At 37.0% G+C, this 17931-nt stretch overlaps 1 protein-coding gene across 2 annotated transcripts in view; it reads right to left on the reverse strand.

The window, feature by feature from the left end:
- The window catches only part of LOC150080877 (DNA topoisomerase I, mitochondrial-like), a 551188-nt gene that overhangs the window by 273790 nt on the left and 259467 nt on the right, over positions 1-17931 (reverse strand). For both annotated transcript variants that reach the window (XM_090381550.1, XM_090381549.1), the window contains one exon: positions 8112-8187. In XM_090381550.1, the coding sequence (XP_090237676.1) occupies positions 8112-8187 (76 nt within the window). The remainder of the gene's footprint in view (positions 1-8111; positions 8188-17931) is intronic.

The raw sequence follows: 17931 nt of genomic DNA on the forward strand, positions 1-17931 counted from the left end.
CGTTGTCCCGGTTTTGTCCTGGATTTCCTTCATTTAATTTAGCAGCTCCCCCTGGATGGCCCCAAGACTGAACTGCATGAAACATCACTATAGTGTAAACAAAACAACCATTTTCAGTGCCCATCCCCCATTCCTGACCTGACAGATAAACTAGACACTGCCAATACAACAGATCTCAAAAATGGCAGCTGTTGCAATGGGAAATGAATGATAGCAATAACTTAAATAAGAGAAGAAACATGAATTAGGCTATAGATGGCAGTATAATTGGCGCATTGGCATTTTGTACAGGCCACTACTAAGCCATGTAACAAATTTTAAATTAACAATAAAATTTCTTTATTTTTCCTTCTTTCTTTTTACAAAATCCTGATTCAACAGTCTATGTGAGGCCTGATGTAGCCCAATGGTCAGGAGCGAGAGTGCATAGCACGCGTTCCTTGAGTGGCCCGGGGTTCAAGCCCGTGACTACTAAATACGATAAATATTTGTATTGACGATTTATTGTAAACTCTACAGTCTATGTGAGGCCTGACGTAGCCCATATATATATATGTGTGTTTATAATAAGAGAAAAAGTGGAGGAGGTATAGTCCTCATGGGTAGCACTGGTTATAAACATCATCAAGCTAGATGGACTGAGTTTGAATCCCATCACATCATCATTATGGGCCTTTTTCACAATGCAGCTGAGTTAGTTGGTTTCATGCAAGAGTTGCCTTGTATTGCTCCCAGAAACTCAGGTATTTCTTCCAGAATACAGCAAACTGACCAAAGAATACACACAAATTGAGAAACAATACAGTAAGTTCCTGGCATATATAAGAGATAGTTCCAAGACTTCTTACGTAAATTGAGTTTTACGTGACTCAGGAATGACTTATAAAATATTGCTACTATATTCCTCATATTACAAAAACCACATAACATCCTCAGAAGAATGAAGAAAAATAGTTATATATTTTTCAATTAATTAGTTATTTATATATATATATATATATATATATATATTTATTTATTTATTTATTTATTTATTATAGCTTAAGTAAAATATGTACGTGCTATTTAATAGTATATTATGTTAGATATGATGGTGGTGGCCGAAAATATAAAACCGATTCTATATAAATATAAGAACATATGTATTTTAACAAGCTGCCTAAAATATACCCGTAGATCAAAACACCAAGTAACTCTATAGTAGCCGATACCGGCCCCCATGGCCAAACCTAGTAAAGAATAATCATTAGTAAAACAAAGTAATAATAATATAATACCAAATGTTAATTATAGGTAATAGGATACATTGAAAGGCACTTTATCGAGGGCTAACCCTCTCAATATATCCACTCATAATTAAATGAGTGGATATATTGAGAGGGTTAGCCCTCGATATTCAAGGTGCTAGCTTTGGCAGTTGACATGTGGGTTTTAAAGGAAGAATACCTTAAAGTCATAGACTTTTTTGCATCAAGCATATGACAGTATCCAAATTTTTGGTATTTAAAGCAAATTAGAGGATTTGGTATATGTGACCCTACTGGGTAGTGAAGATACCCTGCTGTGAGTAAAATAAGAAGGGTTTATGAATTGAAGAATAAGAATAAGTTTCCAGTGGGGGAATAGATTCCCACCCTCTATGTATGAATATTTGTTTTGCAGCTATCACTCTTGAGTTTTCAGTTATTAACAGATTTCCACTTCAGAGACTTCAAGAAGCTTCCATTCGGAGATTTATGCCTTAGGATGAGTTCAGTGTGTTGTGGGGAAGTAACTATGAGTGGAATTCTCCCGAGAGATATGGCTCAGAGGAACTGTTTTGAGTGTTTGCCACAGTCTCAACAAATGTCACCAGAATGAAGCTGTTTCACTGATTCAGAGGATGCTGCCAACCCTTCTAGACAAACAAAGGAAACATTTTCTCTACATGATTCGCACTCAGAGAGAATTAGCAAGAACTAAGGTGACCTCTATTATATAAATTTTCTGATAAAGAGGCACATGTGCATTTAGTGGACCATGTTTCAAGCTTATCAAATGACTCCTAAATATGGTTAGTGCTTATATTCATTGTCAAATTAATTAATGTAAACTCCTCTGGTTATGCTGCCAGAGTATAAACAAGAACATTTTAGGCATGATGTAACCAAGAGATCAAGCACGAGGTTGGAAAAGAAAAAGTGCTTTTAGTAGACCATGCTTCAAGCCTGCTTGACTGATAATATGGTTGACAAAGGTATCCACTGACAAAATAATCATAAACTCCTTTGAGCTAATAGATATACTGGAGTATTAGCAAGAAAATAAGAATTAACACTATCAGGATTCATGTTTTTTTTTTTTTTAGCACTCGAGCTCCCAACTATAACAGAGTCCAAAGGGGGACACACTACTTGGCAATCAATAAATGCAACTGGGAGTGGAATGCCAGGGCTACAACAAGTATACCTACTTGCCAGCTAAGGGGTGTCACTGAGCCCTGTGCAGAGAGCGTGAAAAAAAATGAGGCGTCAACTCAGCATTGTGATGGGACTTTATGAGAGCTTGAAGATTAGGGTGAATGCACCAAACAGTATTAAAATGGGTGCCCATCAAATTATCTCAGCTGCCCAACTAAATGCCACATCTCATTTCAGGGTATCAGACAACACAGGAGCAAACCACCCAGGGCAGAATGTGCTGGTCCTACAGGAGGTAGCAATTGATAGTGACTTTATTGTCAGGGAAATGTATTGTGCAAAAGGATAGGTGGAATAGGGCCAGAGTATGTCTGCCAGGTACAAAAGTTGAAGATGTTGTAGAGAAAATATCTTTTAACAGCACAAATTGTGATATTGTTATACACACTGGCATATGACATTAAGAGCAGGAGATCTGCTGACTTACTTAAGTACAGGGCAATTGTTGAGGAAAAGTTGAGAGTCAGAGTTAAATTTAAAAGAGTCTGCAATTTTGCTCAGGCATGAAAGGATGGGAGTATATTATGAGAGCCATTTCAATTAATTTAGCCCTGGAGAGATTGTGCAAGGCTCGTAGGGTAGAATTTTTCTCAGAGTATTCTGTGCTTGTGAACGCGGAAAGAACCGAGCGACTGTTCAGTATGGTGTGTAATTTCCTTACATTAGGAAATTACACACTATACTGAACAGTCGCTCGGTTCTTTCCGCGTTCGCAACACATAATAACCTGGTATACAACATTTCTTGAGGTGATTGCGACTCGTCTTAACAAGGTTCGAGCGTTTTTCTATGAATATTTGTGTAAATCAACATGAAGCCTCAGTTCGTGCTTCTCGTTCCGCAGCGTCAGAATTAGCCTTTCATGCCATTAACGAAAAACATACTTTTTTTATTTAACGAGGCCAAAATACTTAATGTTCAACATAATTATATGCGACTATTAATTGCAGAAACCGTAGAAATTAAATTACATGAGAATTCTGTTAATGTTCGTTGGCCATATTTGATCTCCGACGCGTGGACCTTTACATGCATGCGCGAAGACAAATAATCACTATTTAAGTTTCGTGTTCAACCCTATTAGGTAATTTTCATTCCTGTGAACACGACATACGGTCGATAAGCGTTGTCAGTTTCAGGAAGAAAAATCGTTTTGAATATTTTTGTTAGATTATTTTTAAGATTTTTAATTGCACTAAATTGATTTTTAATTGCGTTAAATTGGTTTTCAATTATTTTTTACTCTAGCATAGTTTTTCAATTTTTTCGTTTTAATTTCTGGAGAGTATCGTATGGAAGTGTTCTTACGTACTATATTGAGGTAAACTCCTCTTATTATTTTACAAATATTAATATCAACGTAGAATGTATTGAGAATTACAGCTCTGATTCATACTATCTAATTCATCGTTATCATATGTTTGGCTATAAGAATCAATTTTGAATGCCTTTGTGATATTTTTCTAAAGCACATATCTGGAGGTCACTACCAAATAAAACAATAAAAACAATTTGCAGTTTCTGGTTTACTGGGCTTATCTGTTAATGCAATCTATTATAAATGGGAAGTAAACTATCTTATTGCATTTGCAATATACCGATGGCTGGAATTCTGTGGGTTTTTACATTATTATGGTGAAATGTTTCCCATTCCATGAAATCTTCAATCATATGAAAAACATAAATAAATTTTCAGAATCTTTTCTCCATTCCTATTTTTTAAGCTGGGATGCAGCATATGACAACCACACTGGATTGCCATGGCATATAGCCTGGGACTTAAAAAAGGCTTTGGTGTTGTATTCTAGGGATATTAAAAAAAAAAAAAAAAAATTTTCCAGATCAACATCCTTAGGAGGCTCCCATCACCACACCTAGGTAAAAGAGTAGAGAGATTTCAGAATAGAGATGATTTGCTTTCAGGAAGTTAAGAAAAAGTTCAGCCTTGGATGCTCCAAAAATAATAATAATATATGAATAATTAAAAAAATAATAATAATAAATAAAACAATGAGATCAAACACTAACTTTTTATAAATCATTACTTGATACACAGTTTTATTTCAACTTTTATTTATTAAGATATCAGAACTTTTTCCTCAGTATATGTTGATGTGAAAGCTCATATTTCACTGGTTTGCATGATATATGACAGAAAATGGGAAGGGGGGAAAAATGACCAATAGTTCAATAGTAACATATTTTAAGCACTGTCACAGCTAGATAAGATTGTCAAAATGCTATAGCAATATTAATTTTCTTTTCTCCTCTGTTTAGAGAATAACATTCTAGCAAAAAGAATGTCATTATTTGCAATCCTGAATGAGTCTCTAATTCAAACAGAGAAGTAAGACTATTTTTCCATAAACAAAAAATGATTTATAAATCTTATTAATAAACTGAGCATTAAAAATAAAAAAAACCATGTGACATTGCAGTTCAGATGTAAACACTGTTTTATAAAGCCAGACCTTTTTATAAAGCCTAACTGTAATTACCATTAAAGGGCTGGATTATTCAGAATTATCAGCAAGGCAAGCAGGAACATAAGCCATTAGCATGCCAAATCTGCAAACTGTATTTAAAAATGTGTCAGTTTCTGAGACAAAAAAAATAACTCAGACCTTTCAAAAAGAAAGCAAATACACTGCCAGTGAACATTTACAAATGTCAGTTTATTTTTATGATACAGCACTATATCTCCTAAAGTGGAAAAGGATTACTTTAAATTTAAAGTACAGCAGGCCCCCGTTATAACGCGGTTCGCTTTACGCTGATTCGCTATAACGCTGTTCTTATATTATAACCCGTATTTGACTATAACGCTGTCAAAACTCACTATAACGCTATTTTACTAGCATACAGATTGAATTTTTGGCAAATCCAGTCCAGTCTGTTTTGAGCCTTTTTTTTTTTTTTTTTTTTTGGCAAAAGGAGAAAATAGCCACCATGAAATTAACTACAGTAATTATTTTTATAATTTCTACTCTATGTACAAAATTGAAACTTTCAATATGCTCTATTTTCTTGGTGTGGATAGTTTCAAGGGAGAAATTCTTTTTTAGTACACAAGCTGAAAAAATTTACCATCCAGTGTCATATGTTGTTACGAAGTCTGCATTTTCTGTTCTGACCTGTAATAGAAAGATACTAAAAATAGATTTACTCCCTATCTCTTACTGTGGGAACTATAACTTGCAAAATGTTTTTCACACAATCAATCCCATCAGTGCTAAATGCGGTGCTGTTTCTTGTACAGTATTCTCTTGTCTTCTGAACTCCTCTGACCTTGTGGTCACCCGAAGTACATAAAATTTGTTTGTTTTACTGTTTTGGAAATTCCATAAACATTCTCCATGACTCACACCATAATTTATTACAGTATTTTCGTGCAATAAACAACCATTTGATTTTACTGCACGGTAAAATCGAACTTTTCAGATAAATAAAACATTTGTCACCGTCTTCAGCTCACTTGCCAGAGGAATTCTAGATATCATTCAGTGCATACAGTGTTAGACATACAGACAGTCTACTGTACTCGAACATCGTATCACAATCAGTGCAACGCAGTTACATTTGCAGAGAGTTATGGCGGATAAGAATGAAAAAGCAACAATGTCTGGACTGGTTGCAAAGATTGGAAAGGTAAGAAAAACATTGAGTTTGAAAATTAAATTAGACGTTTTGAAGAGAACTGATTCCGGTCAAAGACAAGTGGATGTGTGCAATAATTTAGGACTAGCAGGTTCAACTGTAAGAACAATCATAAAAAATAAAGAATCAATTTTAGCAGATGGAAAAACAACTGTTCCCCTGCAGGCAACTAAATTGACCAGGGCTAGGCCAGCTATTATGATTGAAATGGAGAAACTTCTACATAATTTTATTGAAGACAACATTCAACGTAGAATTCCGTTAAGTTCAATTATTATTAAAGAAAAAGCGAAGAGCCTACATGAAGATTTAAAGGAAGCTCACCCCGAAAAAAACGTGGAACCATTTAACGCTAGTAAGGGCTGGTTTGATAGATTTAGAAAGCGCTATAACCTGCACAACGTAGCAATACAGGGAGAAGCTGCAAGTGCAGATCAACAAGGAGCCGAAACTTTCAAAAAAGAATTTGTTAAAATTATTGAAGAGGGATGTTATACTGCTCAACAAGTTTTTAACATAGATGAAACAGGTCTTTTTTGGAAACGAATGCCTAAAAGAAGTTTCATATCGAAAGAAGAAAAAAACATGCCAGGCTTCAAAGCGGCGAAGGATCGGTTAACTTTGTTGTTGGGTGGTAACGCTGCGGGGGATTTTAAATTAAAACCCCTTTTAGTTTACCATTCCGAAAATCCAAGGGCTCTTAAAGGTTTAGCTAAATCAAACCTACCTGTCATCTGGAAGGCTAATAAAAAAGCTTGGGTAACCAGACCGCTTTTCATTGATTGGTATGCTGAGTTCTTCTGTCCTGCAGTGGAAAAATATTGTGCAAAAAATAACATTGGTTATAAAGCTATTCTAATCATGGACAATGCGCCAGGACACCCAAGCAAAGAGAGCTTAGAAGACTTGAACAATCACATAAAAGTTTTTTACATGCCTCCAAACACTACGTCTCTGATCCAACCAATGGACCAAGGAGTAATTGCCACATTTAAAGCATACTACATAAGGAACACCTTTTCCCAAGCTATTAAAGCCATCAACACTAAAAATGTACTGAGTTTAAAGGAGTTTTGGAAATCCTATAACATTAAAACCGCCATCTACAACATTTCAAGTGCCTGGGATGAAGTGACTCAGAAAACCATGAATGGAGTGTGGAGGAAAGTTTGGAAAAATTGCATAAAGCATTCCCAGGAACCTGATGATTCCGTTGAAAATGTTAAAACACAAATTGTTGAGCTCGGAAAAGAAGCAGGATTACACGAAATTAACGAAGACATCGTACAAGATATGATCGACAACAATAGGGATGGCCTCTCTAATGAAGAACTAATGGAAATTATAAAAGACAAGAGCTTGCTATTGAGGGAGATGATGATCAAGATACTATAGATTAAGAACCGATGAAGTCGCTGACTACAAAAGGACTTAGTGAAGCTTTTACACACTTCGAAAAAATGTGTCATTATTTCCGGGAGAACGACCCTGACATGGAACGAAGTGCCAAGGTAATAAGAAATTTGAAGAAAGAAATGAATCCCTACATGTTGTTGTAGTACAATGAGAGGAAGAAGGCCAAAGCACAACCCAAAATCGACTCATTTTTCAGTCCAAAGATACGAAAACTCGAGAGCACAGGGCCATCGAATTAATAAATTCATGATTTTCGTTAGTTAATTACCTCATAATTATATTATACAATGTAGAATATTTTATATGTACAAAATTTTGAATATTAAATATTTTTAATCGACATTGGTGCATATTTTCACTACCATTTATTATTGATTAGAAAATATCCTATGGAATAGACCGCAACTCACAAATACATATGTTACCTTATGGGAATATGGCGCTCGCTTAGCGCGGATTCACTTAGCGCTCTGTTTTCCCGGAACGAACTATCAGCGTTAAGCGGGGGTCACCTGTAAAAGGAAAGCATCTAAAATAAGCAAGTCTAAAAATGCATTGAACCTTATATGGTTTACCAACCTTTACATCATCTGATGCTTTCCGCTTCTTACTATTTACATCTTCTGACTTTATCTTTTTAGACATCATTTCGGCCCTAAAAAGTATAAATTCAACAAGATTATGATAGCTGAAATTTTTTTTTTTTAATGAAAACCTAAAACACAAAAAAGTATCAAAACCTATAGTAATTAGTACGGAGCATGGGTTGAAGGAGATGACAGAAAGTTTACTCTGGGGACTAAACATGGATTTCGCTACTTAAAGCATCCAATAAGCAAAGTGGTGGCACTGCACTGGTTGATGAGTCATCTACCACATAGTGTTAGTATTAGTAAGTACAGTAAACCCCCGCTATTCGCGGGGGTTACGTTACTGAGAAATGCCGCGAATACTGAAAATGCGAATACTGAGTTATGGCTCCCATAGTAATAAAAGGGTTCCGTTCCAAAGTATGAAATATATAAGAAAAACTAGTCTAAAATTTTGTCTATGTATGTATTATATGTACCTTCATAATATGACTATGTACATAGACAGTACATGGTGAAATGTAAGCATATGGCATCAAAATGAAAATAAGAAACAATTTAATATTAAATGTAATATTTATTAGAAATTTCAAACAAATCTTTCAAACCAGCACCTTTGCTAGCTAAAAAACTTATCCTGCCAGTGCTATCACGAGTTTTGCTAAACTATTGATAAAGGAGCTTTGCCTTTTCACGAATGATAAGTGAACTTAATGGAATTTTATTTTGAGTTCGGTCTTCTATCCACAGATTTAAAGCTTTTTCCATTTTTTCTAATTTAACTTCACGAGTTACAGAGAAAATTTTTGAAGCAATTAGTGCGTTTTCACGGATACTACGTCAGATTTTTAATTCCGATTTTCCGATCTGTTTTACACTGCAAAACGGTAGATTTATCACTTTTGTAGCATATAAATTTATAAATTGATAAATTTATTCAATTTATAAACATATAAATTAAAAGCAAACCACGAAACCTTCCATGACAAGAGCATAACACATATTGAACAAGGATTAGCGAGAAACATCCAGGCTTGCGATTTTGTGACCTCTTTCCCCCCCACCCACCGAGCGCTGGTTTGACTGTTGAAGATAATTTTAGCCACACCCATGTTTTTTTATGGTGGAAAATGTTCATGGCGCTTTAAAATTCACATTTTTTTAGGTTTCATTTTATATTAAATCAGCGACCGCGAATATGCGAATACAGATACCGCGAATAGCGGGGGTTTACTGTATTAGTATTATATTACTATTATTAGTGTTATATTATATTAGTAAGTATTGGTAGTAACCATGCATTCATTGGAGGAGATGACGGGAGGGGATAAAGGAAACTGCTGCTCTGGAGAATAAACAATATAGGTCTCGACTAATTCAAGCCTCTAACAAGCAAAATGAGGGTATTGCACAGGTTTATGAGAGTCATCTACCACCTAATGCTAGCATTAGTACTAGTAAGTATATTAGTAGGGGCTGAAGGAGATGGGGAAAGACAAGAACATGAAATGCAACAGTCATCAACTCAAGGTGCTAGTTATTACAAACATGGATATGACTTGACTGTCTTCAGTGAAAAAATAAAAGTGGATTCAAGGTCTATGGCGGCTAAATCCATCATCTTATTCAATTGTCCGGAAACATTTTACCAACTTGTTGCAGGAATGAATAGGAAATATAGCAGATGTGCAGAAACAAAATGTTCTCGGTTGGGGCATAAAAGTAGTTGCTTTTTTTTTTGTTATACAGTGGTACCTTGGATTGCGAGTAACTTGGTCTGCGAGTGTTTCGCAAGACGAGCAAAAATTTTTAATAAATTTTAACTTGATAAACGAGCGAGGTCTTGCAATACGAGTACAGTCAGTCCTCGTATAACACGTGTTTACACTACACGAATTCGATCATACACGATTTATAAATAGGGGAACGATATCTTATATAACACGAACCGAATTCGCTTATGCATGATTCGCCTTTGTGTTTACAAGAAATGGCAGTCGAACGCAGAATCACCCCAACCGAACGCAACACGATAGGAATGAAGAGAAGATTCTGAAAATATATTTATTGTTTTTTTATATCAGTGAAGGGGAAACACATTTCACCATAATAACGTAAAAACCAACACAAATCCAGCTATCGGTATAATTGCAAATGCAATTAGATCAAGTTTACTACAAGTTTATAACAGATTCCACTAGCAGAAACGCAACTGGAAATTGTTTTTATTGTTTTATGGTAGTAACCCCTAGAAATATGCTTTAGTAAAATGTGAGGTGTTAATAGTGTATCTCTGCTGTTACGGACGGTGTTGTTTATTCAGTTGCTACACGTGCACAGCTTTGTTTATGTGTATCAAGCGTGCCTCCTCGTTTTGTAATTGTGCTTTATTCCCTAAAAATGAGTAAAATACTTAAAATCTGTGAAAAGGAAGCGTCCTGGTGAAGACACTGCAAATTCAGAGAGAAAAAGAAAAGCAATATCAATAAGCAGAGGCGGACTGAGTCAAAAATTCTTACCCGGGAAAATTTATAGTGGCCTCGTACTATGGTTTATGGCCAAAATTACACAGGCCTCCGGGGTTTCCCCGGTAAAGCTTATGGCCAGTCCGCCTCTGTCGATAGAGAAAAAATATGAAATTGTGAACGCTTTGAGTGAAATGAAAGACCATGTAATATTGCACGTGCTACAGACCTAAATGAGGCAATGCCGAGAATTACAAAGAATGCAGAGAAAATAAAAACAACTTTCATAGCAGGAGCAACTCAAAGTGTAATTAAAATCCATTAGATTAAGACATAAAGAATTGGAATAGATGGAATGGCTGTCATCTGTTTGGATAGAAAAATCAAACAAAAAAAAGTTTTGCTTACGATAGGAGCAAAAGCATTAGCAATATTTTATTACGTAATAGTCATAATAAAATACTACGTATTTTATTACGATTATTTATTGTGTTTGGTAATGTTTTGATTACAAATGTGTGTTCAATCTTGGGTGGTCGGCACCTAACCCTGTTTTTCCCACAGGGCCTGTTGTTTTTATTGCACGATTTTGCATTGCACGAGGGTTTCTAGGAACACAACTATCGTGCTATATGAGGACTGACTGTACATCAATATTTTGAGACACTGCACTGGATGCAAAAAAATTATTTTTTGAATCCAGTTCCATTGTAACCACATCATAGTATCCAATCAAATTTGTCAGACAAGACTTTCCCTTAACAAACCCATGCTGTGTCTGAATTATTGCTGCAGTCTTGTCTAGATGATCTTGCAATGCATCTTTAACCAGTGACTCCATTATTTTACCGAGAACAGAAGTTAACTCACAGGTTTATAATTACTTGTGCCGGCCTTTGATCCTCCTTTGTGAATTGGGGATACATTTGCACATCTCCAGTACGTGGAGACTTCCCCTGAGTCTAAGGATGCTCTCATAATTAGGGCTAAGGGTTTGCTTAGTTCCTTTTGTGCCTCCTTTAATATAACTGGATAGATCCCATCCACCAAAAGTGCTTTTCTTATGTTTAACTTCAACAATTTCTCTTCCACTTTTCTCTGTTATTACAAAATCATTAAGCACCCTGTTACAGTTTGATAAACTTCCAGCATTTTCCTTCCTTAATAACTCCTCATGTGTGAATGTAGATGCAAAATACTCATTCAGTTTGTTTGCTATCTGAGCAAAATCAACAGCAGGATCAACAGTTGAACCATCGATATCAAGTGGGCCAATATAATTCATCCATCCCTTCATTTTAGAGTTTATACAAGTAAAGAAATCCTTGCTGTTTTTCTTAGCATCCTTTGCCAAAGATTTCTCGTAACCTGCCTTTGCTTGCCCAATCTCCTTTGTGACTTGATTACAGACTAGTTTATATCTGCCATAGGCTTCTGTGTCACCTGATAATTTATATGCATCCCACACATTTTTCTTCTCTGCGACGAGTCTCATTAGTTCATTTGATAACCATTTAGGCCTAAGCCTTGTTGTTATTTGGTTTTTAGGAGCATTAACAACTAAGGCCATATTGCTCCGGGGATATGCGGTGGTCATTCCCCGACCTTTCTGCATCCTCCGTATTTGGTGGTCACAGGCTCAAACCCCGGTCTAATGAAGAAGCGTGTGCTACGCACTGCTGCGTCCGAACACCTGGCTACTGAGGCACCTCCTAAACCTTGAACAATATTTCTTAATCGGTATGAAAATTCTTCTTCCACTTGTTGCTGCCATGATTAAATCCTCGAATGCTTCCCACTAAGAATTTGCTGTTGGTAACATCATCAGTTGGTCCCACTGTACAGAATTTAAAAACTGTCTGAGACCACTGTAGTCAACTTTATGGAAGCAAAAACCCTTTAATCCTAATGGTAATTATATCTTTAAGTAAATCCCACATCAGTACAATGTGATCACTGTCACCTAGCAGTTCCTTTATCTGCAAATTCTTAACAAACGAATGATCACTGCTGATAACCAGATCGAGGGTATTACCCTCTCTAGTTGTCTCTCGAACATGCTGCTGCAGAAAACAATCATCCAATAAATCCACTACAGTCTTGCTAGTGTGCGAGTGACAAACCACAAGTTCCAGTCAATATCTGGGTAGTTAAAATCCCCCATTATAAGACATTCTGATTTACTAGTACACTATTTCTCTGTACAATTGTTCCTTGTACTCATTAGGCCTGTAACACACTCCTGCTCTTATTTTTGCTTTCCCAGTGCTTATGCCATATCAAACTGACTCAACATTGCACTATCCATGTATGTCAACTGGAAGCACTTCCTTAGATTTTAATTTTTCTTAATTAACAGCATAACCCCTTCTCCTTTCCTATCCTGTCTGTACACATTGTACTCAACAAATTCCAATTCTGCGTTCCTAATATCTGTGTGACAAAACGTCTCTGATATCCCAACAATATCCACCTTTGATGTCTTGACCAGCACTTCAAATTCATTAAATTTATTTACTGTACTTCTAGCATTGGTGTACGTGCAAGTATACGTGCACCTATTCTTATTCTTAGTTACCCTAACATCGCCCATGTATCTATTTGTTTTATGATGACTGCCACCAGTCCCTGAAACCCCCAGCACTCCTCGCTCCAGGCCGCTGGTCATGCTAATAGAAACAGTGCAAGAATCACCTTCACCTCTGCCTGCGGCTACTTTTAACCTTTTAGTCTGTGAATCTCCCAAGCTAGCAGTTTTTCGACCCACCTAACGCTGCCTCAATAGCATCAGCAAACACTCTTGCACCCTTTCTATTTAAGTGTATCCCTTTCCTGTAGAAGCAGTCTCTCCTGTTAACAATGTTTGCAATGAACCAAGAAGGGTGTGTCCACTAACCTCTTGAAATGAAGACAGAGATGCAAAAGTTTGGGATGCTAGCATTAGTACTAGTAAGTATATTAGTAGGGGCTGAAGGAGATGGGGAAAGACAAGAACATGAAATGCAACAGTCATCAACTCAAGGTGCTAGTTATTACAAACATGGATATGACTTGACTGTCTTCAGTGAAAAAATAAAAGTGGATTCAAGGTCTATGGCGGCTAAATCCATCATCTTATTCAATTGTCCGGAAACATTTTACCAACTTGTTGCAGGAATGAATAGGAAATATAGCAGATGTGCAGAAACAAAATGTTCTCGGTTGGGGCATAAAAGTAGTTGCTTTTTTTTTTGTTATACAGTGGTACCTTGGATTGCGAGTAACTTGGTCTGCGAGTGTTTCGCAAGACGAGCAAAAATTTTTAATAAATTTTAACTTGATAAACGAGCGAGGTCTTGCAATACGAGTACAGTCAGTCCTCGTATAACACGTGTTTACACTACACGAATTCGATCATACACGATTTATAAATAGGGGAACGATATCTTATATAACACAAACCGAATTGGCTTATGCACGATTCGCCTTTGTGTTTACAAGAAATGGCAGTGGAACGCAGAATCACCCCAACTGAACGCAACACGATGGGAATGAAGAGAAGATTCTGAAAATGTATTTATGTGTTTTATATCAGTGAAGGGGAAACACATTTCACCATAATAACGTAAAAAGCAACACAATTCCAGCTATTGGTATGCAATTAGATCGAGTTTACTACCAGTTTATAACAGATTCCATTAGCAGAAACGCAACTGGAAACTGTTTTTATTGTTTTATGGTAGTAACCCCTAGAAATGTGGTTTAGGAAAATGTGAGGTGTTAATAGTGTATCTCTGACTTTATGGTGTTGTTTATTCAGTTGCTACACTCGCGCAGCTTTGTTTATGTGTATCAAGGGTGCCTCCTCATTTTGTAATTGTGCTTTATTCCCTAAAAATTGTCTTCCGAGCGTCACGTGATCACGTGCTGCTCGGGATTGTGTTTAATCGTCTCACATGCTCGGGCTCAGTCGGCATACCTCATTCGTATACAGTCAACATTGTAGTGAACATTCGTGCTAACGTTGTGACCACGTGTATGTGCGTAAAGCATTTTTTTTTTGTGTTCAAATTTGGTGACTGTTATTTATTAACTGTGCACTACGAAAATGGCCCCAATGAAGAAAAGGGTTGAAAAGGAAGGCGGTAAGAAGAAGGAGATGATTACGGTAGAAGTTAAGAAGGAAATCATCAAGAAGCACGAACAAGGTATGAAAGTGGCCGCCATCGCAAGATTTTATAAGAAGTCTACGTCAACAATTTGCACAATATTAAAGAAGAAAAAAGAACTAAGGGGACTAGATGTAGCAAAAGGAGTCACGAGAATATCAAAGCAACGGCCACGTATTCTGGAAGATGTAGAAAAGTTGCTTTTGGTGTGAATAAACGAGAAGCAACTAGCAGGTGATACTGTGACCGAGAACTTGATCTGTGAGAAGGGAAAGGCCTTGTACGCCGACCTTGTAAGTAAACTGCCTGGTACGTCTACAGAAAACGAAGAAGGCTTCAAGGCGAGCAGGGGATGGTTTGATAACTTTAAGAGGAGAAGTGGCATCCATAGTGTTGTGAGGCACGGAGAGGCTGCGAGTTCGGACGCTAAGGCAGCTGAGGCGTTCGTTGCTGAGTTCCAGAAGCTCATGGTTTCCGAGTGTTACCTGCCGCAGCAAGTTTTTAATTGCGATGAGACAGGGCTTTTTTGGAAAAAGATGCCAAAGAGGACCTACATTACAGCAGAAGAGAATGCCATGCTCGGTCACAAGCCCATTAAAGACCGTCTCACCCTCTTGCTGTGTGCTAATGCAAGCGGTGATTTCAAAGTCAAGCCCCTGCTCGTGTATCATTCTGAGAATCCACGAGCCTTCAAGAAATGCAAGGTGCAGAAGAGCCAGTTAACCGTTATGTGGAGGTCCAACAGCAAGGCTTGGGTCACTCGTATCTTGTTCGTTGAGTGGATCAACGAGGTCTTCGGTCCTGCAGTGAAGAAATACCTTTTAGAAAAAAAACTGCCACTCAAAGTCTTGCTGGTTATGGATAATGCTCCTGCTCATCCTCCAGACCTTGAGAACGACTTACTGGAAGAATTCAAATTCATTAAGGTCCAGTTCCTTCCACCCAACACTACTCCATTACTCCAGCCCATGGATCAGCAGGTCATTTCGAACTTTAAAAAGCTTTACATCAAGGCGCTATTTCAGCGATGCTTCGAGGTGACCGAAGGAACTAACCTTACCCTCCGAGAGTTTTGGAAAAATCATTTCCACATCGTAAACTGCCTCAAAATCATCGATAAAGCCTGAGATGGGGTCACCAAGAGAACCCTCAATTCTGCTTGGAGAAAACTGTGGTCTGATTGCGTTGAGGGGTTTGCTCATGAACAGGAGCTGCCAGTTGTCGATGAAATTGTGTCCTTGGGGACGACCATGGGACTGGAGGTGAATAAGGACGACATTCAAGAGCTGGTGGAGGAACATGGCCAGGAGTTTACCACCGACGAACTGATGGATCTGCATCGCGAGCAACAGCAAGAGGTTATGGAGGAGATCTCGTCTGAGGAGGAGGAGAAAAAAATGGAGACATCCCTTTCTTCAAATGAGATTAGGGAGGTGTGTAAAATGTGGGAAACAGTGCAAAATTTTGTAGAAAAGCACCACCCGAGTAAGGCTGTGGCAGTGCGAGCGATGAATCTGTTTAACGACAATGCAATGTCATATTTCCGTGAAATCCTCAAAAGGAGGCAAAAGCAAGTGTCATTGGATAGGTTTCTTGTTAAAGTCGCACAAAAAGAAAAAGTCAACAGATAGTAGTGATTCAGATAGAGGGGTGAAGTGGAAGTGGTTTTTTTTTTTTTTTTTTGGCTGATGCTGCATAAGCTTGCTTTCTTGCATCAAATGCCTCTACTAATGCTAATTCCGTTAGTGACAGTGAAAGTCGTCCTACCCAATAATTAATAAATTCGATTGCTTTTAAAAATATAAAAAAGGTATGTATGTATTTTGTATTAATCATTTTTACAGTATATGAATATTTTTGAGTTTTGGAACAAATCATCTGGGTTTCCATTATTTCTTATGGGGAAATTCGCTTTGATATAAGAGTGCTTTGGATTACGAGCACGTTTCCGGAACGAATTATGCTCGCAAACCAAGGTACCACTGTAAATGATAAATTATTACTATTTGTGAATAGGCCTGAAATATAATGTACTGATACATCAACTAACTTGTTCACACATGTATTTTACTAATGCAAAGCAGATATTTTCTAAACAAAAATTTATTAATACAATTTCGAATTACTTCAAGAAGGGTTTTACAATCACTTTGGAGAAGTACAATGATTCAAATAGCAAAATTAAATGCAAATTTAATTTTGCCGTTTTGAATTTTTTTTTTTGAAATAACTTCACTGCACATCCTTTCAATGAATTTTTATCAAGTGATGATGGCAATATCAACAAGTATCTTCTGTCTTCTCAATATAGACAGAAGCTGTCTATAGGGTGTCAAGAACTGCAGCTTTGACTTAAGGGGGGGGGGGGGGAATTTTTATTTTAATGTTTTAATCGAGCCTCTTTGGTAGGGTCTTAACCTGCTTAGTATAACTTCTTCCTGTCTGTTAGGTCTTGTACTGGTTTTTGACTGTGTTGTAACAGTGGTTATATTTGAAATAATTTGTTACTGGCTTGCTCCTGCCATTTTTGTTGCCACTATTTCGGATTGTAATTTTATAGTCTAGATATGGTATTTTTATGCTTTGGTTGATCTGGCTTTCCACTTGTTTTGCTCCCTGTTCAATTTTCATTACCATCTATTCCAACATGTCTGGGAATACAGCAGAAATTTATTTTTTCTTTTCATTTTGCTAGCTTTATTAGCATATTTTGGATTTGCCATACAGTTGAGTATTTCTGTTATTCTTTAAGGCTTGCAGGGCATTAAATGAATCTGTGAAAATTATACTGTTGGCAATGTTGGTTAGCTATATGGTTCATGGCTAGTTGTATAGCCTGCGGTTCTGCAGTACAAATGCTGCAATCAGTTGGGAGATGATGGTATTCGGAAACTCTGCTTGGTTTCTGTTTTGGAACAAGGTCTTTAATGGGTTGAGCATGCTGAATTCTGATGGGATCCTTCCACTTGTTCAGATTACGAACCTAAGGGGGCATAAATTCAAATTAAGAAAGGACAGATGTGCGGAAATTTGCCTTTAGCCAGCAGGTGGTTAATTGCTGGAACAAATTTCCATCTGTCGTTGTGGAAGTTGATAGGTTAAATAAGTTTAAGGAGGAATTGGACAGGGATTTGGAGGGAATGGTGTGATTTTTTTTTTTTTTTTGGCTGATGCTGCATAAGCTCATACACTTGCT

This window comes from Mastigoproctus giganteus, chromosome 9 (assembly GCF_048544385.1).
Source record: "Mastigoproctus giganteus isolate SK-2022 chromosome 9, ASM4854438v1, whole genome shotgun sequence".
NCBI lineage: Eukaryota > Metazoa > Arthropoda > Arachnida > Uropygi > Thelyphonidae > Mastigoproctus > Mastigoproctus giganteus.